Source organism: Cupressus sempervirens, chromosome 8 (assembly GCF_028749045.1).
Source record: "Cupressus sempervirens isolate cs-2001-9-10 chromosome 8, ASM2874904v1, whole genome shotgun sequence".
Classification (NCBI taxonomy): Eukaryota; Viridiplantae; Streptophyta; class Pinopsida; order Cupressales; family Cupressaceae; genus Cupressus; species Cupressus sempervirens.
In genome coordinates this window covers 420,268,024-420,294,773 of record NC_143125.1, presented here as the reverse complement: position 1 = coordinate 420,294,773, position 26,750 = coordinate 420,268,024, and the positions used below count along the sequence as shown (strand labels likewise).

The 26,750-nt window shown below is 34.9% G+C and overlaps 1 protein-coding gene across 3 annotated transcripts in view; it reads left to right on the top strand.

Annotated features, from left to right (window-relative positions):
• LOC149543030 (anthranilate phosphoribosyltransferase) overlaps positions 1-26,750 on the top strand; it is a 243,676-nt gene that overhangs the window by 123,611 nt on the left and 93,315 nt on the right. For all 3 annotated transcript variants that reach the window (XR_016355584.1, XM_089797960.1, XM_089797961.1), the window contains one exon: positions 9,969-10,050. Coding sequence is in view for 2 of the 3 variants with exons in the window: in XM_089797960.1 (XP_089654086.1) it covers positions 9,969-10,050 (82 nt within the window). In the remaining variant the exon portion in view is untranslated. The remainder of the gene's footprint in view (positions 1-9,968; positions 10,051-26,750) is intronic.

Genomic DNA, 26,750 nt, shown 5'->3' with positions numbered 1-26,750 from the left:
TAGATTTTTAGGTTGAAGATGGTGGCAACATCTTTGTTTTGGAGTTTCATCAAGCCAACTTTGGTAAGAAGTGCCCTTTTCCTATCCAATGACAACAAAAGGAAGGTACATCTATCATAGATAGATTTCAATCCATCCTAGTAAACACCAACAAATGGTTGAAAAGTAAAGGCCTTAAAAGAGTAAATCTTAAGATGGGCTTGGATTGTGGAAGTTTTGGTCCTCTTGGCAGGAAATCACAACTAGAAGTCATAGGGAAAGATGGTGCCTCATCTTCTGATGCTAAGGGTTCCCTCAAATTCAAATTGAAGGGCGGAAAATGAACTAAATCATCTCAAGTTCCTAAACTATTTCAAGAATCAGTGGAAGAATCAGAAGGAGAATTGGAAAGAGAATCTGATAAAGTAGATTCAGATGAAGAAGAGGAAACCATGATCATATCTCCTCCGAAGCCTAGACAAGTTTGTACATCTTTTATACATGAAGAGCCTTTCCTGCATGAGGTTGATGATGATGTAGATTCATTTTCCACTATTTCCACTCCTTCCATTCCAGTTTCGAAGGTTAATATCATGGCTCTTCCTATTTCCTCTGCTGCTCCTCGCGTCCCTGCACATGAACAATATGATCATTTAGCAAATGTTTTTGAAGATTTTCCAACTCTTACCAGTGGTCAAGTTTCCCAACTTGATACATCTTTGACAGGATTTGAGCTTTTTATGACGGAGTCTTCTTAACATGTTCCTATGCCTTCAGTTGTGCAAACTGAATCTTGCTCAGTCACTATGGAAATACAATTCTTATCAATGCCAATGATTTCCACTGTACCTGTTTCTGCGGATGAAAGTTTTAGCCTGCCTGCATGGTTGAGTAAAATAACAACAAAGAGAAGGAAAGTGGTTGTTCCTCCTGACAATCTTCCTGTTAAGAAGACTAAATCCAAATCTTTAAAAGACAAGATTGTTTCCAGAATTTTGATTGATTCTGATAAAACCAAATTTGTTTAGGTTGTTGAGCCCTTAGTAGATAGACCTGTTGAAGAACTTACTTGTTCAAACTACAAGTTTACTAAGGTTGAAATTGGAAAGCAATCACGTTTGAGTTGCTTGCAAGATGCTCAAGATGCATTGGCTAATGTATCAAAAAGCAATCATGAGCTTTAGGAAAAGAAAAATCAATTGAAATAGGAGGTCTCTCATTTGAATGAGGTCATCTAGAAACAATCTTCGCAGAGTGTTTTTGTTATGTCTCAAATGTCTAAGGAGAAAAGGCTGATTGAAGTCGCCATGTCTTAGATTTAAGAAATCATTTTTGAAGGAGTTCTTGCCATCACGAAAACATTTGCAGTTCTTAGGTGTGTCAAAGAGATGAATGAAATGAAAGGAGATTTAATTTCTTCGACTCAAGAAGTAGATAATTTGAATGAAATCCTTGATGATTGGGATGAAATGGTGAAATTCGATCTGGATGCCTTGGTCTAATGTGACATTCTTCCGTCATGTGAAATGTTTTTCATATTTCAAGGGCTAGTTGGTTACAAAGAGGAGACATTGAGGAAGCTGATCACAAAATTGCAAATGGCCTTTGGAGATTGTCAAGCAGTTGAAACAAGTGTTATTTCTGATTTGGAACAGATGGGATGCCATGTTATTGATGAATCTGGTAATCCTTTTGCAGTAGAGAGTAAATCCAGAATATACAATCTGATATAGATTCTGAAGATTTTGGTTTGCACACGATGAACAAGTTTGTCTTGTATAAATCCTTGACAAAACACTTGTTAGATACTATGGCAGCAAATTCCGAAGTTGTGCGATCAGCATATGAAAATGCAGTGAGAGTAGAAGCCATATCAAAGACTATGGAAATTGCTGATTTTCCTACAGTGCGAGACATTATTGTCAAATTCAAGGCATTGAGAAACAATCTCTAAGTTTGTTGTTGTGTTTTTATTTTATGTTGGTAGTTGTAAAGGATGCATTGCATGAAAAAGTGTAATTACATGTAATGCGAGTTATATGTATGTAAAAGGATGTAATGCTAGTTACATGTAACCCTTTATTTTCTTCTGTAGTTAGACTAGGTCAAAGTTGGTTGAGTTGCTCCCACTTTTTCCTTCACCTTTTTCTCAACTCCTGTACCTATATAAGAGTTCACCCTTATTGTAAAATCATCATTATCTTTATGCAAGAGAGCTCTAGAGAAATTGTGCCAACAGAACTTTGTTTGTGTAAGCACTATTTTGAGAGAAAGTGAATATAAAAGAGCATTTGAGACTTAACTTTGATTAAGTGAGATTGTTATTTGTGTGAATTGTAAGCTTCGTCTATAATTCATCCAAGTTATCTTTGATTCATTTTATCTTGTGTTATTAGTAATTGTATCTTGTGAATTGAATAGAAAAGAGTTAAGAAGCAATTGGAGCCAGAGCTTTGACCAGGAGCAATTGTGGGAATATATAGCTAGAAGCTTTGTCTATAGCTTATGTTTTCTTCTTAATTCACAAAATAGTTAAGTTATTTTTACTTTTAGGAGTCTTTGTGCCCTAATTGTAAAGTTTTTCCATATAGAAGTATGACTGCACTTAGAGCCAAACCGGTACATTTTCAGCTAGCCTTTGAGTTAGTGAAGGTTTATTGGTATCACTGTTTCTAGCTCTTGATAAAAGTGTAGTTAGAGATTCACCCTGCCCATTACTGGCTCCATGAGTAAGTGGATTCTTTCTTGAAAGTTAAGAAGAAAGGATATTGGTAACACCTTGTTTACAAAATCTCTCGACTTCTTGCTTACCTTGAGTTGATCCAAGGAACGGTGAGAATGGGGAGCCTTCCCTTTAAGGTAGGAGAGACTTTGTCTCACACGCTATGGCTGGTCATCCTATTTTGCGACTGGATTTTTACCCAAAATTGTTGGTTGCAAAATATCCACCCAACAACACCATGATTTGTTTTTGAGGAACTCTAGCAATGGGAAAAGTCTAGTGGGGATGGTACCCACAATAATGCACTAATCTGAAAGTTCTCTGTTAGGAGTCATTACATACATTTAGTACATTAGTCCTTGTGAGAGGACTAGGACCCTGTTAGGAGTTGTAATACTATGGGAGCTCATTGCTTTGCTGAGATATTAGATCTATACAAGTTATAGATATAATACCAAAATGACCCTGATGATATCTGCAATATTTGATTAGTCTTTTGTATATCTCACATCTGATTCTGCCCATACAATAAGAGTTTGCATCTGACCATCTAAACATCATCATAGCATTATATATAAAGCTCGCATATCGTGTGCATCACACTACCATACTTCATTTGACCAAATTGTCCTCTTTATATACCCTTTCAATTATCTTTTTCAGTTGGCCTTAGAGATGAAACGTGTGATGCTCCTCCAAAATTGATTACCAAAACTTGGTAACTGAAGGTTAGCATATAGGATGTCATCCCTACATTGCTAAGTAATTGAATTGACAAGGCAATTCAATTCCTTAGGCTAAAATGCCCGATCTCTAGCACTTATTTTGTTTGTCTGATATAAGCGCGCCTTTACATTTATCAACCGAAACATATGCTATCTAACATATTAACTTTGGTGAACATTGTAACATCATATATAGAATACATTCTATCATTATCCAAAGTTGTGGCCAATAATAATAATCTTGCCAAGTTCGCTAATCAAAACATTGTCTCATGATAGTTTTCTTGAACTATACTTAGGCAATTTTCTCATCAAACCAAAACCAGAACTAAATACTTTAGTTGCAGATTCGTGAAATCATTTTGATTCGAGCACACGAATTGGATCCATGGATTCAGGATTTTTTTTTTCCAATTATGATTCGTGTATATATATATACACACACACTAAAAACTTCGAACTTGCAACTATGGGAGAGCAAATTAGAGAGCAAATGTGAGAGCAAATGAACTTGCATCATGAATAAAAGGGTTAGTTTTAAGGTTAGAAGGAGAAAAAAATATTAAAAATTTAATTTGGGCCTGTTGTTTTATGTTGTTGTGCCTTGTATTGCTGCAGATTTGCGCTAGATCCTCACGCTGTGGCTTGGATCCTTGAGGATCTAGGTAGGGTCCTTGATTCTACCTATGCATCTGTTAGGATTCATGGGTCACGCATCTTGACAGAGCCATAGGAAGAGTCAAGGATCTTGCATGGATCCTCAAGGATCCAAGCCCGAATCCATATCCAGTTTGTCTAGGACGCCATGCATCCTCACGGATCCACAAGCAGAATCAAGGATCTTGCTTGGATCCAAGCCCAAATCTAGATCTGCGTCGGATCCAAATCTGGATCTTGTTTGTCTAGGATGAATTCGACAACTAAGTTAAATACAAATCTAAACAACTTTACCATCTGATAGTGTTGCCATAAATGACAACATTCATGCCTTCATAACTAATTACTTGCCAATAAAGAGTCGCTTGTTTTTGCTTATAAAAGGGAAGAGGGAGCTCATTTTTATCATAAGTGGTTTTTGTGATTTGGATTTCACTCTCTCTTATAGAGTTGTTTTTGAAAGCTTCACCTTTTAGGAGGTGAGAGGACAAAAACCCTCAAGCTTGGACAGTGGATGGAAACCCATTGTTGGTTGGAGACATCGCACATGTGTTTCACGTTGTATTCTAGGTTCATCTTTTTGTTATCCAAACTTGCTATAGTTACTATATCTACGATTGGATTTCCTGGTCATTTTGCTAAAGAATGTCAATGAAAATTTATTTTTGAAAAGGAGATCTATTCATCTTTGAGACTTATTTTTATCTGGTTATTTAATTGGGTTTTGCTAGTGAAATCTGAAAATCATTGCATGAATTTGTTGGTTTAAAAATTCTGAGATTATGTTAAGGGTTTTAAGGCAAATATGCTCTTAGGGATATTACAACTTTCCCAAATACTTGGAGTTCTTTTAACGATTCAACATATTCGTACCACTAATCTAATGATTACAACAACCTCTCTAAATTATTACTTTATGCATTAATGTAAGAACTGTAATGTTCCCATCATAAAATAAACTATTAATTAAACTTTTGTCAGTGGGCCAATGATTTAGTATATCTTGGACCCATTTTTGTTTTAGTTCCCGTAGGTAAGTGTAGCCGTTGGCTATCTTTGTGTACCGTCAGAAAGGTCTCCCCGATGTGTGTTTAAGCACGACTTGTAGGTAGTCGTTGGGATGCAATTTTGATTATTTTCTTTGTACTGCGAATTCCTGTTGGAGTTCTCTATTGTTCACTATTTCGGAAGTGAAAGATCTTCCCTACTTCACTTATTTCGGTTTCAGTGGGATTCAACCCTCACCCTATTCCGTCGCCTGTAATACTTCTTTCAGATTTGGCAAATTGGAGCACCATCTTGTGGCAAATATTAATTGAAGGATTATTTGTGTTCAATCTCTTGTTTGGCTTAATTTCATGAATTTGGATCTGTAAGTTTTTGGTTGCATGATTGAACTTGTTGGTTACCAAAACCGCAGATTGGAAATCTAAGAGCTTGCCACTTCTCCAATAGGATTCCGCAATCAGTTCTGGCCAACAAACGGGAATACTTCTCGATTCCCTTGCACTTTAGGCTCTGCTACACCTAGGCGGGTAGACCTTCTCCTCGAACCTGATTACTTGGTTTAGATTTTTCTAAAGCGAATTTAAGCTTTAGAGTTCTCCAGCTGGCAAAGTCCTCAAACTCAATGAAATTGAAACTGAATGCTAAGTACTTGAAATAATTGAATTTTTTGTATAAGGTTTTAACAATAGATCGGATGCTTGTAGAAGGAATATATAGATTTTCTAACTTCAATAATAGAAAGACCAATGCCTCTGCTCATCTGGGCAGTAGAGTAAACTTCAGTAAATTTTCACATACAACTTTATAATGTTCTCATGCACTTGAACTGCCAACAATTAAATAATCAAGATGCGACAGACAAAATATTATGCAATCTTAAATTAGTCCAGATTGAGCTTTAACTCCTCTGGTAGGGAGACAAACTGGATATAGATACGAAAGCAATTAAATATTTCACACTATCTTTGATGATCGAATTTAAATGCTAAATGACCTTGTCCACTTATCCGACATTTAAAATTGTATACAAAATTCCAAAAAACAATTACAAAGGACGATTCATAGGCAGTTTAAATCTCCGTGCCTTTAATAATAAACAAAGAACATTTTATTTTATCATTAAAAATAAAATAATTGAATTTATATTACAAAGTCATATTAAACTCCTTATCCCTCGGTACAAGTAATATAAAATGCTTCTCCAGAATATGAATGTTCTTCCGAATATGAATGTTGGTCTTTTTGGAATATAGTACTTGTCTTATTTATATATTCAAAATAGAAGTAAAGTGTCCCTTCTTTTATGAAAGGATACAACTTTTCTTCTAAATAATATATTCTTAATCAAACAAGCCTTTAGTAATATCATCTTTTAATCTTTTATTATTAGAAGCACTTTAATATATCTCTCGGGCCCTTTTAATCATTGACGGTATCTCCATAATTATAAATTTGGAAAACATGCGTTGATTTTTCCCATAGACTGGATTGCTTGTCTAAATCAATATTTCATATATTTATTTCTCTTGCCTTGAATCCTAAATTCATCGCTTTTGTATTCTCCTGTCAAAAATGCCTTAATGGAAGCTTCTATTAATCACACATAGACTCCATTCAGTTCATGCACTCCTGGAAACTATGGCATCTTCTGCTATTGGGAGGAGCTTGTTCAGTTTTGGATGCCATATCTAATTCATCCAATTCATACAAAACTTTAGCAATGTTGTGACCCCATTATTTTCCTGTTGCAAGCACAATCGATGGACATGAATCTTCAAAACATGGTATTAGCTATTCCTCCAATTCTGAATGGTGCATGGCTCCAATCATTAGACATAAATCCCAAACAACAATCTTTGAAAATATTACCTCTAACTTGTCATGCCCGAACGGTAATCACTGCTCATAATATTGTGTTTGTATTTAACGTGTGAACATGGTGTCCAACTTGGGACTCAATGCCGATGTCAATTTGTTGTTTTGAGTACACCTGCTTGCTTTCACTCGTGCCCAAAACATCTCTCCACATTATCGTTCGAAGATAGAAACATGTCCTTGATCATTTTCGAAAGCTTTCCCCAAGTGTGCTGAGAAATTGGTTCTTAACATAAAGTCAAAACATTGTTAATGATCCGGTTGGGGGTTTTGTATTGGATGTTATAGTTGAGGTGTCATTCATGAAGACCAGAGTTTCGCATCCATACCAAGCATCTGATATACTCAATCTCTATTTATTCTTTTGATGAGGCTCAACTTATGTATATCTTTTATTGATCACAGTGAACTCTACATATATTGTTTCTCTTCATTGCATATTCCATATACTTTGCCCTTTCTTTCTTTCTGAATCAGTCCAGTCACATTAATTTCAAGATGTATCCATCTCTCATAGTCTTTGTCTTCATGCTTTCGACATTAATGTTAGTGCTTTATCAAATTTTCAACATTATTTCTAAATGGAGATCCTAAATTTTCCCAACAAATCGAGCTCCATTAGAACCCACCTTCCATCCATACTCCATTTGCTATCCGCAATCCACAACGCATCTTCTGTACTGCAACATTACCATACTGTATGGCCATCTCTGTCTGTGCTACAACGTTACCATATCGTACTGTCATCTCTATCCGTACTACATCATCATATTGTATGACCATTTAGGTCTACCATACAACAAATCACCCTCTGCTATCTCCATCATACGACAATCATACCACCACACCACCGTCCGTACTCCCTCCCAAACTCCGTATGACCTACCTTATCCATATCGTACAGCCACCCTCTATCAACCGTATGGCCTTTGCCTTGCATGTGTACAACCTCTCTTCTACCGTACGGACACTAGAGGCTACCCAAACACCCTGTCTTGCCAAGACCTCAGCAATCATTTCCGTACATTCTTCTCCCTCCGTACTTGGGAACTTCACAAGAACTGACATTATATTTCCCAACTTCTGCCCCCCTTAGTGTGAACATGGTAAGAGCTCACACATCACCTATAGTAAGCCCAACTCTTTAGGATCATGATTTTGATTCAATCCTCCCATCCATCTTTCATTGTTTTCACTTAGGCTTACCACAAACCTGGATATAAATAGGAACCCACCAACTATCTACCTTGTATGGTTTGTTAGATCCTCCCAAAAGCCCTTTCAAGATCCACAAACTGCATTACACTTGTACTTTTGTTCGTTACAAGATTTTACATTAGGGACTTATGAAATGCAACATACATATGACAAATGGGAATGGAACATTGGTTATAATTCTCCCCACAATGTGAAATTCCACTTATTCACACAACTAGGAATACTGAGAAAAAATCATCACACTGCATACTAGAAAAAAATGCCACCAAAGCTGATAAGCAGCCCAGCTGTTGGTTATTGGCAAGAGGACACTGATTGTCTTGCTTCCTCCATTGCCCCTTGCCTCCAATCTTGAATTATTTGAAGCACACATTCCTCATCACAAGGACATGACAACTCTTCATTACTAGCATATTCTTTCCAATCCGTTTCTTCAACAATCAAGCATAGTGATCTAATTTATCTTCCAGTACATCTTGTGCCCTTTTCTTGCAATTCAAAATTACATGTCCCATTTCATTACAATAGTAACATTTGATTTTTCCTTTTGAATGAACAATTTTAGACTTGTACTTCCCTTTTCTTGCTTTTTTATGTACAAATAAGATCGCTTCTCTTCATTATGATCAAATAGATTAGATAGTAGCCCTTCAAGCCTAATTACTACCTTTCGTAATGTAAACACCATTCCGGACATACATTCAGGCTAACTAGTTAGAATAATTGTTCTGGCATCATCACCTTTTACTTTTCATTGATCCAAGCTGGTTGATTTAGGAGAGTGAAATTTACTGATATGATCTGCCATTTTTGTACCTATTACTATCTTTAGTCCATACAATATCTGCTTCAATGTTGTCTTGGCATTTTTTGCTTCAGATTTGAAGAACTTGTTTAATGCCTCCCAATTCTCTTTTGCTGACTTCACAAAATCCACATGGCGTAAATATGCTTTTGATAAGCCAAGTCTAATAGTTTCCAAGACTTTCTGACTTTTTATATTCAACCTCATAAGTCACCTGTATCAGTTGGTGTTTGTGAATTCAGTTTGACGACATCAAATAGATTTATTTCAATCAGGTGTAACTGCATCTATGTCTCTAACTGAATTCAGTTTGACGACAGCCAATAGATTTTTTTCAATCAAGTGTAACTGCATCTGTCTGCCAAGTATGAAAGTCTCTTTCTTTAGTTTTTTAATGAAAGTTAATATGTCCATTATTATTGTTTAAATCAAAGATGTCAGGCTCAACTGATAATGACTATAGCAATAATAAAACATTACAAACTTTAACTTTAAGCCAAAACTAAAGTTGCTTTTCCACATACCTTCATAAAAACTACTCTCAAGCTGATGTGTTGGGCTCACCAATGTTGACATACATCAAATTGGAATATATAAATTTAAAATCAACCAGATATATTTGACATGCACATTCTTGACAACAAAAATATAACTATATGCTACTACAATAAGCATAAAACAACACATGCAAATAAATATTAGAATGATATGAATAATTCAGCTTTCTACGAAACAAGAGTTATGATTATTCCTATAGCACCTTCTTCATGTAATTGTTTAAAACTAACAGGTACAACATATAGTCTTGTACAAAATATATTAGAAGTCTTAACAAATACTTACCATTTAGCAAGGGGATTGAACAAAGGATGGCTTTGCTGATTACATGTTTTGACAATTATCGTAAGGATGAAGAAACAATTTATATCTCATTGTATAATATTCAAAGGTTAAGCTCTTCATTATTATCATTTTGCAGATATTCACTTATAGGGCTAAGGGAGCATATAAAAAAGCGTCCACCCATTGCAACAACTGAGAAAGTTCAACAATTTGTGAAGGTGAAGAATTATTGCTCACTTTTTTTGTATTAGTACAAGATGTATTCAATGCAAGTTTCTTTTTTGTACTTGTAAGGCCCTTAAGTGTGTCTCGTTTGGTTTATATGGGGGACGTGCTAAACTACTTGCATGCCTTCAAAAACTATATCAAAATTCTATATTCCATTGAGTGTAAGCTCTTTACTTGGAAAATTTGAATTACATTTCGAAATAAAAAATTGATATGACAGTTAATGGCCTGTTGTCTGCCAATATTTCTCCATGTTATTCCTAATAATCTTTTCTTAGTTATTTACCATGCAAAATATTATAAATATAGAAATAGTGGTTCTTGTTTTTCAGAGAGATTCAATCGTTTCTTCCTTCCATGTGCCATATGCGTCCTCAGACAAATCAGTATAATAATCTTGCATCCCACTGGCTTTGACCTCATCTAAATGATCCAAACAGCTCCTGAGCATGGGGCTGTTGCTACTTGCTAGTACTTTTTAAAAATGAGATAATATCACCCAAATGCAGAAATATGTCCTCAGATTAACTATGGTGATTAATTTTCTATTGATGTGATTATTTGTGTTGGGTAAGGGTGTGCGTGGTGGCCCAATGTTTGTGGCAAGCCTTAAGTTTTAAAAATCTTTCTACAGTTTTATTTTAACTCTGCAACTCTAGGAAAGTTAATTGCTTATAATGAACAAAGAGAAATCTGCTGTGTTTGTTTGGCGAAGGTGAATGTCTTGTCATATGAAATGGAATGTATTGCATTGGTCCAGCATGCTTGAAAAGCTAGGATTGAATCACTTGTTTAGATAGGTGAAAGTTTCAAGATCTAAGAAGCACCTTAGCATGTGGCTGTTGCTACTTGCTAGTACTTTTTTTAAACAAGATAATATCACCCAAGCGAGAAAATATGTCCTAAGATTAACTTTGGTTGTTGTGTGCCAGATATGGATGTGTTTATATGCAAGATATGGAAGTGGTATTGTTACATGCCAAATATGGGAGTAATATTTTCACTATAACTATGTACTAATGTCACGCAACAAATTCTATTAATAATGTAGGAACAATATGAAGAACAATACCATAGAAAACACATGACACATTCAAATGCTAGTATGTTACTTTATTGATTTACCAAAATCTTACATTAATGTCCATACCAGCATTCACCACCCTTTTATTTGTTCTAGACTCCATACAAATAGATGTTGATTGACAAAATCATCTTTAGGCTATCGATGAAAACTTTCAAGTGTGGTTGCCATTCTTGGCAAATCTTGAAGGAGTGAAAGATCACTATTGAGAAGTTAAGTCAATAGGTAAACAAGTTAAGCAAACAGATAAACAGGTAAGTCTTATCCGAGAACATATGAAATTATCGGAAGACAATAGGCACTATTGGTGAAGGAGAATAGGAGAACACTATCGGTGAATTGAATAACTCACACTGTTGGAACAAAGGAACACTATTGATCAACTACCACTATTGGTAAACAGGATAAACAGGCTCAACTGGTAATTTAGATTTATTGAATCAGAACAAAAGATGAAATGGACACAAGTTGGGGAATCGTGAAAAATTGTTTATAGAGAGTCGTGCAAAGATTTATGTGATGAATTCTGTAATAACCCGACTGGCTCACACTACTATAATGTTGGATAAGATTGTTTTTGTATTTAAATGTTTGCAATCTTGTGTTTTTTTATAATATATGAATGTTTTGGTGTATATCAAATACTGGAATATGCAAGTAAATAACTGGCAACTAATAATGCCAAATATCGAATTCTAAACAATCTTGCAACTAAGAACTTGCAAATTTATTGCTTCACAAATTGAAAATTACAATTGAATATAAGAGGAACCTGAAATGTTTGATATAATTCCAATTTGCAGTAGACTGAACACATTCCACCTTGAGCTTTAAATGACAATCACAACCTGTATAGGAAAGGTCCACATCCTTCAGTAGTCACCAAGAATGCTAGTAATGGATCCAATACCGCAGCCCTTTAAATGCCCAGATAATGGCATTAAAACCAGACCCCCGATCAGTTTCTAGACGCTCAGATTTGTGGTTGCAGCAGCTTGGGAAAGGCCAATAATGATGTCTGAAAGCTACAGCCGTGTGGGAATAAACAGTACACAAATGCTATCCAACATTGTCTAATGTATATAACCAGCAATTAAAAACCCAATGCCAATATGTAACAAAAATTGGCACTAGGAAACAGAGATGTGCAATGCTCAAAACGTGCCTTTATATAGTAGAGATGCAATTATCAATAATACCTCCAATTTCCTTCACATATTCAGCCAGCTAAAACCCTCTCCTTAGAAATAGTAGCAACAGTCAGGAGGAATGACAAATCATATACCTCAGCACAATTTGCCAACCAATCTTGGAATAATTCTTAGAATTGAATCTACAATACTTCAGCTGGAGATCCCAAACCCTCAGCAAGGACACAAAAATCAGAACTTCAGTTTTGTCACAAAGACAACAAAGAAAGATAAGATAATTAAATAATTGGATGCCTTTCCCATCAAATGGCCTCATATTTATAATCTTCAAAATGACACAATTTTCCCAAATGAACTTCACTTAAGAAGCTTCCCACACACAACATTAAAATATAATAAAGTCCCATTAATATAATTTATTAATTGCTTTTGGCTCAAAAGATGACCTTTTCCGCCATAAATTAATATTTTGACTCGCAAGGCCACTGTTTCTTGTTCCCATGATTTAAAACTTTTCATCTTGGTTCCAATGAGCTATTATACTGAGGTGACCAACCAACAACATTAACAAAAATAGCAACCTCAACATATTTAGATGAATAATGATAATTCACCCGTCTTGCAAAAACAACTAAAGAGACATTAGAATCGAAATCTGATAACACCAAAATGACCTTGATGATGAAAGATGTTGAATGAACCTGACGGGGTGACTTACTATAATTAGATGCTCCCTCGAAGATTTTTGGAGCTCAAACTAGAAACCCGAAATAAAACTAAGAGCATCACCCAACTTCTCTAACTCAACTCAATTTATTAGAACCAACAAATTGACTTACTATAAATAGCAAGTCCCTCAAACGGAGCCAAAACACACCATAGGTTGCTGAAAAGCTTATAGCCCCACAACTGAGACCCTCAAATCCCACTGTCAGCTCACAAGGGTCGTAATAGTGAATTGACCAAGCCAACTACAGGAATGTGCTAAAAATGGGGACATTACAAATTCAAAGAAAGTTCAACAAATAGAAATAAAGTTAGTTTTATCAAGAATTACAATGCAACACTTAAGGTCAACACCTAAAGTCAAAATGGTTTGTGGAAGACTCTAGAGGAAGTTTCATGGAACCCTAATTAGGTTTAGGAAAGCATGTAAGAAAAATGACAAGGAATGATATATAGCTCATCAAGCATAAGCTGGAAAAAAAAGAGAGGAGAGGAAGTCGAAAAAGAAAAGATATAACTATAGAATTGTGGAGTGATCTTAGAGCAGAGCAATTATAGAACAAATGAAGAACTTAAAGGATTTGACAATATTTTGGAAGAAACAATCATAGGTCAAAACTCTTGTTGATTTATACTTTATAGGTTAGCAATAAGACTGTAAAATTCCTTAATTGGGTAGTCTTTAACAAGACCTAGAAGTTCTATAATGAACCTATTGTAAATCCTTTAACAAGGTGAACACTATATAAGTGGGATGAAATCTCCTAACAAAGTAGTCTTTGATAGGATTGTAGATACTTCTAACAGGGTATTAGCCACTCCTAATAGGGTGAAGTCATCTAGAAGATGACATTATTGTAAGCTCTTAACCGAGCACCTTATTATTGTAGTGATGGGTTGTGGAAATCATCCCCACTGCAAGTTTTCCCTCTAGCTAAGGGTTTTCCGTGAGACCAAATAATGTGTTGTGTTATTTGTGGGATTGTTCATGTTATGGGTTCATTACTTTACATTTCAACAAATAGGTAACGAGTTATCTCATATCAGTAAAATAGTTGATGCTATGGTCAAAGTGAATTACCGTTTATTAGTTTATGGTTAAAAGGTTAAATATGTGTAAAAGTTTGTGTTACTAATTCCCTCCCTCTGAGTACCCTACCTAACTTTCCAACAATTGGTATCAAAGCTAAGTACTCTAGAAGGAAAGTTTAACAGCTTGAGAGAAGATTCTGGAAAATGGAAAGTTACAGGTATTAAAAGCATTAGGATGAAGTCCTAGAGGATGCTAATGAACAGATACAAGATTTGAAAGACAAACTAAAAACCTCATTTGCTAAAAGGAAGGAACTGTTAGAATAGTTAAAGATAAGTTTGGACAACAATGAACAAATGTCCTAAGGAAGTGTCAATTCTGAGGAAGCTGATGCTGCTATTGCTGATCTATTAAGAACAATGCACTATTGGAAGAGATAACCAAGATGAAGAAAGAACAAGAAGGTCAAGCCTAAAGAATGACAGAAGTACTTGAGAAGATGAGAGATGAGAGCTACTGAAATGCAAAGGAAATCCTTGAATCAGAAAAAAAGGAATGTTGAAGAAACAACGAAAAACAAAGATTTAATACTGTAGAGACAACAACATTAGATCCACGCATGGAATGAATAGTTAAGAGGAATAGGTGATAGGAACTTGTAGTTGCAAGCTGAAAATGAGAAACTAGAGAAAGAAAATGAACGACTGGAGAACAATTTGAAAGTTGAAAAGGAAATCAATGAGAGAATCACAAAGTTTGAACAAAGCATGCAGAAGATTGATGAGCAACTGAAAGGTCAAAGGAAACCTGGTGATACAATTGGACTAGGATGTATTGGTAACAACAAATTTGAAGCTAAAGAGTAATAAAAATTTGGAACTGAACAACATGCACAAACTCCCAACATCATGCAAGCTAAGAAGCCATATAAACCTACTTGTTATAATTGTGGAAAATTTGGTCATACTGCAAATATTTGTAGGAGCAACCAAGTGAATACTTGAAGAGGTACATCTTTTAATGGTTATTTTTACAATCGCATAAGTATGGTCATAAAGCCTTGAGTGTAGATCAAGGCCAATTAGTAGGTTATTTGAGAAAAGATTTGTTAGATTCTTTTATAAATGCAATCACTATGGACATAAAGTTGAGGAATGCAAAACCAAAATGCCACCAACAAAGAACCCTTACAAATAGGTTAATGATATGAGAGAAATAGGTAACAACCCTTTTATGTGTTTTAATTGTGGAAGAGCAGGACATTAGACATTTGAATGTAGATTGAGAAACAGTGAAAGACATCCTAAAGCATGGAAAACATTAGGTTTTCTATGTTATATCTGTTTGAAGTATGGACATGCAACATATAATTCCAGATATTGGTTCTCTACTGACAGAAGGAATTGCAAATCAAGATCAAGTTAGAGAAGAAATGAAGAAAATTTGGATAGAGGAGGAAGATGCTACTTCAATGGACAACCCTTTGTCATCAGGCAAAGGGAATTCATCTACTAACTAAACAAGCAAGTGCTTAGGAACGTAGAATTTCATTGAACTAGGGACTTAGAATTTCATTGAACTATCAATCATGCCCTTAGATCGTTTGAGCTGTAACCACTATTAGCATAAGTAGATGCATTGGTCATAAAAGCCATGAAAGAAAAAGTTGGAAATAAATTCAGTTAATTTGGAGTCAAAAGTTGGAAGAGGTATATATACATATATTGTCGAATAAAGGAGAAGTGGATTGTCAGAATGAAGATTTATTTTCAGTAAACAAGGACTATCGAAAAGAAGGTTATTACCGATAATTAAGTTATTATCGGTAAAGAAGGATTTTCAATAAAAATGCAGTAAATGCAAAATAGCTGTTAAACACTTTTTGATTACTATAAATAAGGATACCTATTTCATTATCATTATATTATTTCAAAAAGCTATTGTGCAAACAAAGACTAAGTGCGAACTACTATCCGGTGAGAAAAACATTATAGTATTATACATAAAGGATTTGGTAGAACATTAGATTGATCAAATTGCTAAACCTAGCCGTATGAGGATAAGAACATTTTAGAAAATTGAAGAAGTGTGGAAAGTTTGTGAATAGAAGTCAAGGAATCATCATGGCTCCAAGCATGAACGTCTCAATGTTGATTGAGAAGTCATAAGAGTCCAAACCTAAATACCAGCTGCATCCTTTGAAATTAATAGAAACAAACAAAGCTAGAGCACAATCTTTGATCCCATTGAGAGTCATGTTAACACAAGATATTAGACTTTTTATTTAGTGTAAAATAATTGAGCTTGGAGATACATATATCAGTGACGCTCACCAGGAGATGTGTGAGGAGAATGGGAAACTGAAAGTTGAATTTCAACATTTGGAAACTAAAGTATTAACACATTGTGCATTTGCCAAAGACATTCAATGAAGAATGAATCAGATACATGTTAGGCAGAACTCATGGAGAATACATTTGGCTAGAAGGAGACAAACCAATTGTAATCACGGAAGAGATCATTCATGTGATAATTAGTTTATCGGCCGTTGGAAGAGAATGTGTTACACAATTGGATTCAAAAAATAAAATAGAGAAATTGACAAAATACAAACAAGATCTGGGAGCAATTATTGTAAGCAGTAATCTAGATCAAGAGGCAACATTTGCTCGAATGGTCATTTGTAACAAAATCTATCAGTCGAGATGGTTAAACAACATACTAGAAGTAGTAAGAGTTGCATATGAAATTTTTATACCAGGGAAAAGATATTATCTAGCATATATGGCCAGGGATCAACCAATGGTGAATCTAAGAAGGATCAAACACAATGAGAAGCAAATGATGAAATTTGGATCACTACTGGTATGTATCTTTTTCTATGTGCAAAATTATTTCCATGGAATCGGTGAAGTAATTTGGAAATCGGATAGACCAATGATTTATCAGACCAATGATATATAAGTCAATTGGGAGGAAATTTCAATTTAGTCATGTGAGATTATTTCAAAGCACTTCGGGAGAAAATGCATAGAAAATATATGATTCCACCTCATATTGTGGAAAAGCATAGAGATGATACATGTTTTCTAGCAAATACATGCTTATGCATAATCAAAGCTGTAGAGCCAAGGGCATCATGGATACCACCTCTAAGATATGAAGTAACTTAGAATGAATAAATTGCAAGAATTGATCAACTATTACGTATGCCAAAAGATTTCAAAAGAACTAGATTTGGAACTTATGAAGAAGTGTACAAAAGGGTAATATTACAACAAAAGAAATTGAAAGATGAAAGGACCAAAGGCAAGTCAAGTGAAACTTTATCTACAGGTGAAGAGAGTAGCTCGAAGACAAAAATCCACAGTAATACTTGAAACATATGCTAAGATAAAAAGTAAAATGGCTAAAAGACATGCTACCAATAAGGGAGATGAAGAGGAGACACCCACAAAAAGGACAAGATCAAAAACTACCAAGGCAACTACATCTCAACTTAGGAGAACAACAAGAAGTCAAACAAAAGCGTCAACTAGAAAGACAATAGAAGACGAAAAACATTAGTTGATGACAAGAATGATGAAACTGAAAAAGATAAAAAGACTTTAAGTGTACTGAGAACAACTACACACCTAGCTGAATATATTAGGGATCATGGAACTGATAAACAATGGTCTTGTTACCAATTTAACATGCCTCTTAAATTGTTATGTTTTATGCTAAACTAAATATGTTTTATCTGTTGACTAAATGTGTTTAGCTACTAAGAATATATAGTACAAAATGAAAAGAATGCAGTAAGCAAAGTACAAGAATCATAAACAAGAGAATTGATCACTTTTTCAGGATACAAGTGCTAAAATAATTTTTTTTTTAATTCAAATATTCAAAAAATATTGTACAAAGTGTTCATGTTTACACAGTACTTGAATACAATGCATTCAAATATTCCTAGTGCTCTCAGCTCTTAATATAAATATCTGAATTAAACAAATTGTACAAATAGAAAAGTACTAAAAGGGAGATAAAAGGAAAGGCATCCATTCCCTGAATGGAAGGTTTGTTGCCGAAGGGCTGATCCCGCATCTCCATCGGGGAGTAAACTTGCAAAAAATGAATGAAGAAATGGGTTAGTTCATATGAACTGAGCAATGGAAAACTTTCCTATCATCTATACTCTGTTGTTTCTACACCATGGTTATTCAAATAACTATGCTAAAAGGCAACAAGGCAAGAAAAATCCGAAGAAGATAAAACATGTTTTTACTAATGAGTTTGTTCCATGTGCAGATATAGGTATGACGACTTGAGGTTATAGAAGGATCATGCGAAAGTTACATGCATGAAGCCTTTTGGCTAAATCAAGGAGGGGCGAAGACCAAAGATTTGAGGAGATCATTGAAGGGACACGCATACACTACAAGCGTGGAACCTTTTCGTTGAATCATGTAGCGGAAAAGGCAAAGGAGGAGAGGAGACTGTCGAGGGGGCATACATAAGTTTGAGGTATGGGACCTTCTGGTCGAATCATGGAGGACATGTAAAGTTGGAAGTCTTAGGCTAAAGGAATTTCAAGTATTTTTGCAAGTATATTTCAGCATATATCAAGAAAGTATAGATGCAATCACTAACAAGGTTAGACAGAACTAATTATCAGTGCCAAATCAATAGAAAAAGAGGAAAGTCTGCTACAAAAAAATATAAATGCAGATAAACAGGAGTATCAACATCAGCAAAATCATTAATACATACTGTTGAGCAGACTGGTGGAGGAATAACAGTAGTAGAAAAACAGAATTTGGGTGTAAAAGAACTTTATTTTCATGCTGCAATTCTTTCTTAATATATGACATATCAAATTGCTATGAGCAAAGTACAAATGCAAGGTTTCATGATATTCATCTTGTTCATGTACTGCATGTTTGTCAAATGATGATCAGATTTATAGAGGAATGGGACAGTAAGCAACTAATGTTCAGCTGAAACAGTAAATAAGAAAAAGGAGAGAATCTCATCGTACAAAGTTTAAGAGTGCATAAGGTAAAACTTCTAATTTGATATGTATATGTTAGCAAATAACAAACCATGAAGAGCGCCATAGTTATCAGAATGCAACTACCAATAAAGTTAAATTTTAAACAAATATATTTTAGTTACAGCAGAACCCTTTCCATGAGAAGCAAATTCAAGATCACAGCTGTAGCAAATGTGCAATGGTTTAAAGGGACAACAATTATATTGAAACATTATAATTTGCAGAGGTAACCTGTTGCGTTTAAGCTTAAACAAAAGTACTCCATATTAGCATTCAAATGATGAAGGGAGACGAGTGTATAACAAATGAAAACAAAGTATCATGGCATCCAAAACCCATAGCTGGAAACATCGAAGGTATTACCTAATGGAGATATATTTCTATTTGTCAAGGATATTATGCAGATTCAGCAGTAAGTATTATCCTCCAAACAGGATTTAAAGATTTCACATTCCTTTATTGTTTAAAGGGTTTAACAGGGTTTGAATTTTAAAAAGGAAGCCATTGAATGGAGTCTTCACAGCCAACAAAGAAGGTTCATATACAGCATGCTGAATGTGAAAGAGAGATTCCATTCTTTTTTACAATTTTTGCAAATACCCATGACAGGAATCAGTTATTTCTCAGCCTAACCAGCATTTGATCATAGTCGTAGCATAAGGAAAGAAAGACAACAACAGTATGGGTACTATTACCAAACCCATATGCATATTTAATGGTGTTATTTCTTTTTTATGGTCTATCAAATGCATAAAAAAAAAAAATTCGTGAGAAGGCTGTTATATACTTATAGCCAGTACATGAAGAAGAAACCCTTTGCAAATATTGAGGAAATAGTGCCCAGATTTATTAATCAAAACTGGAAGCTCAAGAAAAGTTTAACCTGAATTGCTCATAGCCATGGAGGAGCCGAATCGTTCCCATTCAAAGGAAAGAATGGCATCCTAAAGCTCGGATTTGAGCTCACAACAGCGAAATAGAACCCGCAGTGAGGTGAAACTCACCATCATTCAAAGGAAATCTGTGTCATAGCAGCCGTCCAGAGACCCAAGAAAATAATAATCCACAATAGCACAATGAAGCCGTTCACGCATATATATCGCCCAACAAAGGAGTCCATCAAAATAAGCATGTACAGATTCAAGTAAAAACTGCAGCCATAGCTCATAAGAATGGAGTCTTTTACCATGAAAAGATCTGAAAAAATCATGCCCAAGGACGCACAAAAATGAATTCCAGTTACAGCAAAGAAAAAATCGTGCCAATAGCAAGATCCGTGGCCAGGCGGCATCCAAACTGAAGTAAAAATGACCAAAATAATGAAATCGCAGGCCTTCATCCATAGCTGTGGCTAGGGTTTGTAGAAAACCCTCTATCTCTTCCTAATATCGTAAAGAACAAACAAGACAAAAAAATGCCTTTTACCATGCCTTCAACGTATTTCACATTTTTGCTCTTTGCAATATTGAATTTGCATTTCGGGTCCATGCCTAAGATTATGCATGAGTCTCATACGCATAACGTTTTAATGCTAAAAATAAATATATGTGCACGAGACTTAATATAAATGATATGAAACATAAAAGAAAATATTAATTTTATGTATATTAAATGATTTATATTCATTGTAATCATTTTATATATATATATATATATATATATAAAACTTATATTCCCCCTTTCATATATTTAATAATACTAATGTGTTATAAATGAAATATAATATGAAACACATTAATATTATTAAATATAAAAAAAAGAAAATTATAATTGTAAATTAATAAATTAAATGGCTATCATTATAAGGCCTTTAATTTTATTAATTACATAAAAAGGGGATTAAGTTGAGTTAACATTTTTTGTGCCTAAATGCAAGGAGAGAAAATTGGAAAGCTATTTTTGGAACAAAGAGGACGTTCAGTTAACAGGGGATATTTGTGAGGCCAAGTATAGTTCCAGTTTCACATGCAGATTTATGGGTTATTTAATGATATTTTTAGCAGTCCATGGAGCAGTTATTATAAGTTATGCATGCAGTTCAGATTGAGGGCTTATTTTATGCATATATTGCATAATTAGGAGCAATTTTACATGCTATTTTTGTGGGTTACTTATTGCATCCGAGTTTGAGCTTTTGTGCATGATTTTGAGGAGCTAGAGGTAGTTTTTCGAGTTATCCATCAATTGGGTAGGTGGTTGAGAGCAGTTTTCAGAAGCTTCTTCATAGTTTTCATCATTTTTTTTGGTGATTTTTTCTAGGCATGATTTTGGAATCCACGTTAGGGCTATTTTATATATATTGTACTTTCACCTCATTATGAGGGATCTTTTAGATTCAGATTTTTGCGCATAGCAGATTTTGAGATGATTGTAAGAGCACTTGTGACAGAGTTTTTTTTAGCATTGATTATAGAGATACAACGGTTTCTTCTCATAGATCTTATGCAATTTTGTGAATTTCTTACTTTAATGTTGTGTTCGCCTTCATTTTAGTTACGTTCCTAGTTGCAGACATGAATCATGATACATGTGATTGCAGGTCTATGTTTGTGATTATTGTTTTCTTGCAGAAAATTGGTGAAATTTAGATATCCCTTTCAAAGCAGGAGATCCCAGTCCTTACATAGAAACATTTTTGTGATTACGTGTTTGTCTGAGTATTGTGAATCAATTGTCTTTCGTAGTTCGTGTTGAAGTGGTCAAAGTTACATTCAAAACCATTGGTGTATCACCTCATTTAGATTAGTTTTTCATTATTCATTCGTTCATTTCTTACCCTCATCTCGAGTACAATTTAGGATTAGGTGATCACAATTTAGGAACCGGCCTAGCTTCCGGAGATTCTTCTCTCGTTTTAGGAGAACCCACCACTTGAGAGAGTTTCCATTGTTTCAGCAGGATAGCTAGATTTTACATCTTGCTATAGGCGCAATCTTGATTGACAACAGTTTTCTTGCACGCCCGGTGGGACAACGAACTGCTTTACAGTTCACTGAATTACAAGCTTTTTACTGCTGTTTAGGTGTAAACAACAATATTTTAGCCTTTTTGAAGGTATTTTACTAACACTTGGTGACTCTGTTTTAATGGTTTATCATAGATTCAGTTGCAGTTTTTGTGATTTTTAATGTGAAGAGCTCCCAAAAGGTCAACAAGAGGAAGAACACCAACGGTTTCAAGGGGAAGGTCGGTTTCACCATCTAGATCAGATTTTTCAGCGTTTGAATATCCTGCAATTGAAGAACAGCTAACAAATTCTGAAGAATTTGAGATAGTCATTGAAGATATTGGTTTTCTTGAAGATTTAAGTGTTTGTGATCTTTTTGAATCTGAGTTGCCCATTTTTGAGCAATTACCAAAGGACCAATTTGTATTTTCAGCATCTATAAGTGGTACTACAGTTGCTGTTATAGGTCTGAAAACATACCAACAGAAGGTAAATCAGCCTATCCAACCTTCATTACCATTTGCAGCACAGCAACAAGTACCACCAGTTCATCAAATGGCTCGAAATCTACCATTTGTAGCTTTCAATGCTGGTAGCCCCTTACAGATTGTTGTCCATCATGATATTCCACCAGCAACATTGAAAAGTGTGCCATATTTTACTGGTGAAAATCAAGTTTCAGCAGTGGAACATATTAAAGATATTGCTACACTTTGCGGATTACACCAAGTTTAGCATGAATATGTGGCCTTGAAGTTATTAGCAACATCTTTTAGAGGTAAAGCATTAATTTGGTTTAGAAGTCTTGCAGTAAATTCAATTGCCACATGGGATGCATTGGGAAGCTTGCTGATCAGCACGTTTGAAGATAAGTCTAATAATCTTTCTTTGGTTGAACAATTGACTACACTAAGGAGACATCTTAATGAGTATATTTTTTATTTTAATTTTCGTTATCAGCGAACTTGAGATAGAATTCCAACAACTGTTAAGCGAACTGAGATGTATAAAATCAGATCAGATTGAGCATATTTTGCATTAGTTTCATGAAGGACCAGTTGGAGGTCACTTCTCGCCAAGAGCTACAACTCTTAAGGTGATGAAGGCAGGCTACTATTGGCCAAGCGTGTTCAAAGACGCACATGTTTGGGTAAGAAAATGCAAACAATGTGCAATTTTTGCAGGTAAAGAGAAGTTGTTAGCAATGCCTTTGAAACCTATTGAAGTGGACTAGCCATTCATGAAATGGGGTCTAGACTTCATTGGCGTCATTAATCCATCATCGAGTGCAGGTCATAAATGGGTATTGACAGCCACTGATTATTTTACCAAGTGGACTAAAGCAGTAGCTCTTAAAGATGCAAATGAGATTGCTGTTTTACATTTTTATGAAGATTTAGTTTGCAGATTTGGTGTACTAGATTCAATTATTTCAGATAACGCACTTGCATTCACAGGAAATAGGATTGCTGAGTGGGCTGTTAATAAGGGCGTGTATCTGAATATTTCATCCAATTACTACCCATAGGGTAATGGGCAAGCTGAATCCACCAACAAGAATCTGATTCGCATTATAAAGAGAACATTAGAAGGGAATCAACGTTGTTGGCACGAGAAGTTGAAATCAGCACTGTGGGCTGATAGAATAACTTCCAAAAGATCAATTGGTATGTCTTCTTACACGCTGGTTTGTGGTAAAGAAGTTAGATTACTAGTTTCAGTTGAGTTTCTAGCATTAGATTTTATCCATCAGTTAGATATGATTGATGAAGAAGCTATGATGGTAAGGCTGGCCCAACTCAATGAACTAGAAGAGAAAAGAAAAGATGCTTTACAAACCATTGAGCATCATCAAGCTCAAATGAAGAAGACGTTTGACAAAAAGGCATCTCCAAAAGATTTCTAGCTGGGAGACTTAGTACTAAAATGGGATGAGTTAAAAAGCAGGCCTGGAAAGCACACAAAGTTCGATGCCATGTGGGCTGGTTCGTATATCATAATCGGAAACACGCAACATAATGCTTTCCATCTGTCTACACTTGAAGGAGAAGAGTTAAAAATCTCGGTTAATGGGATTCACCTCAAGCAGTGCTTTTGAGGTATTTTTCAGATTATAATAAGTGCTTTGGCACAGTATGTAATGTCCCCTTTTTAGCATTTATAGCATGATGTTGTTGTTAGCCTATTTCCCCACGGTTCCATAGGCTAACTAAGACATTAAAGGGACTTAGAGGCCATTTGGCCTAAATAGCTTCAGCTGCAGGTCTTTCTATGGGGTTTTGAGGCAACTTTGGGCATACTTACTATTTATAGTAAGTCATCTTGGATATGGTCGGACATCCAGTGGCAGCGGTATGTCGATGGTAATTGTTTAAAATCGACAAGAAGACTTGTTTATCATGGATAAGATTTGTTATGCATTGATAAAGCTATTTTATAAAGTTAAATTTAAATATTTAACTTTATTAATGCATAGACTATAGTTTGTGGGAAATATTTAAATTAAAAGAGTCCCCTTTATTTTATAACACATTGGAGACATAAGTTACATAAAGGGAGTGATGTTTTATTCCACATGGAGAAAACGAAAGATTGAGCTCTTGTGAGAACACTATAAAAGAAAGGGAAGAGCTTCTTTTTAGTATGCTTGGAAATATAAAAAAAATTGGAAAATTTTCTGGAGATTATGTCTCAATAGTTTGAAGGACAAAATTCCTTCAAGCTGAAAATCTTGACGCCATTGAAAGATATGGTCTTGAGATTTAACATGGTAGTAGTCCAAAAAAGCAGATACGAAAAAGCAGTCCGAAAAAGTAGGCTAAAAAAGCAGTCTGTAAAAGCAATCCGAAAAAGCAGAACTGAAAAAGAAGGTTGAAAAAGCAGTCCGTAAAAACAGTTCAAAAAGCAGATCCGAAAAAGCAGTTCGAAAAAGCAAATCGGAAAAGCAAAGCAGAAGGGGTAGCATTGAAGGAAATTATTACAGCCATCTACAACCAGGTTCCCTTGTTAGTATAGTTTTTAGGGCATTATAAGTTTCAGCTGTAAGTGTGCATTATACCAGCATTATCATTTTGTAATTCATGTAAATGCCTAAAGTCTTGGCCATATTTCATGAGCATTGTATTAGAAATTTCATTGCAATTAAGAAGATAATAGTTGCTGGTGTCATTTAAGCAATTCAATATCATTATTTATCAGCTAGTTAGTTTGCATACCAACTGTTTGTAAAAATGCCAGTTGGCTGTAAGTATTCATTTCTCATGTTTAGATCATATATATGCACTGAATATTGTCAAAATTAGTAGCACACTTATGTTAGGTCATTGTGTAGTCCATTTGGAGTCTTCTAGCACAAGATTCTCATTGATACAAATTGAAGAAAGAGTCATTTAAAGCCAGCTAAAATACTATATCAGTCATACGTCCCTTGCATGTGAATTGTTTGATGAAATTCTTTGAGCTTTCATTAGCATTTTTTGAGAGCAGATTTGAGGAGGGTCATTACACAGTAGAGCAGAGGTGTGATTTAATTTTAGATTTCAATAAGTGCTGTTCCAGCACATTTAGATTCAAATTTCAGCATGCTAGTTGTTAGTAATAAAGCTGGAATCTACACCACATCATTATCAATCTACCATCAACACATGCAGAGTATGGAACGAATTCCAATGCCCTGAATCATACATACCTCATGAGTTCATAATAGGTTCATAATGACATGATGTAATTCTCAACCATTCAGTTGTAAAGAAATCAGAGAGCATTCAAGCATATTGCTGGTACAGGTCTTTTTGGAATATTTTTCAAAACAACAAGTATAAATTTTGGTTTTGAATAATTGTTGACTTGAATGAATATCTCACCCCATAGCAACAATATGATGTATTATCCACCATCATACTAGATTGATATACCGTTGTGTATAACATAAAATACTGAAAAAGGGAGGAATGGTCACTCCAAGACAGTTGGCATACCACCCTAGTACAATCATGAATAACAACCGCGTTGCTGTTATGATACAAGGTACACATTCAAGCTAGTAGTTCAAGTTTTGTAGTAGTTTTTTCAATAAATTTTCAGTCAAATTTGAGAGGTGTCATAACAACCAGCAACTATTGATCTTCACAACCATGATACAATTGTTTTATCACAGAAAAGAGGCCACAAAAGAAAACAATTTTTCTCTTTACTATGATACAATTCTATCCTGGTTATCAAAACAAATAGCTACAAGATCCTATGGCAGCTAATAGATCTGTTTGGAAAAGTTCAGTTTTCAGTTTTCAGTTTGGTGCGGTGAGGCGTGTTTATTTCAGCAAGGTTTTCAGTTTGAGTATTTTTTAAAGTTTTGAGAAGGTTCAGTTTTAAAGTTTTGAGAAGGTTCAGTTTTCTAAGTGCTGAAGATGACTCTATACCCAATGGATTGACAAGACAACTGGTCTATTACTGTTTAGCAGACAAACAACCCTGAGAGGTCGCCAAAAATGTTACCAATTTAACATGCCTCTTAAATTGTTATGTTTTATGCTAAACTAAATATGTTTTATCTGCTGACTAAATGTGTTTAGCTGCTGAGAATATACAGTACAGAACGAAAAGAATGCAATAAGCAAAGTACAGGAATCATAAACAAGAGAATTGATCACTTTTTCAGGATACAAGTGCTAAAATAATATTTTTTTTTATTCAAATATTCAAAAAATATTTT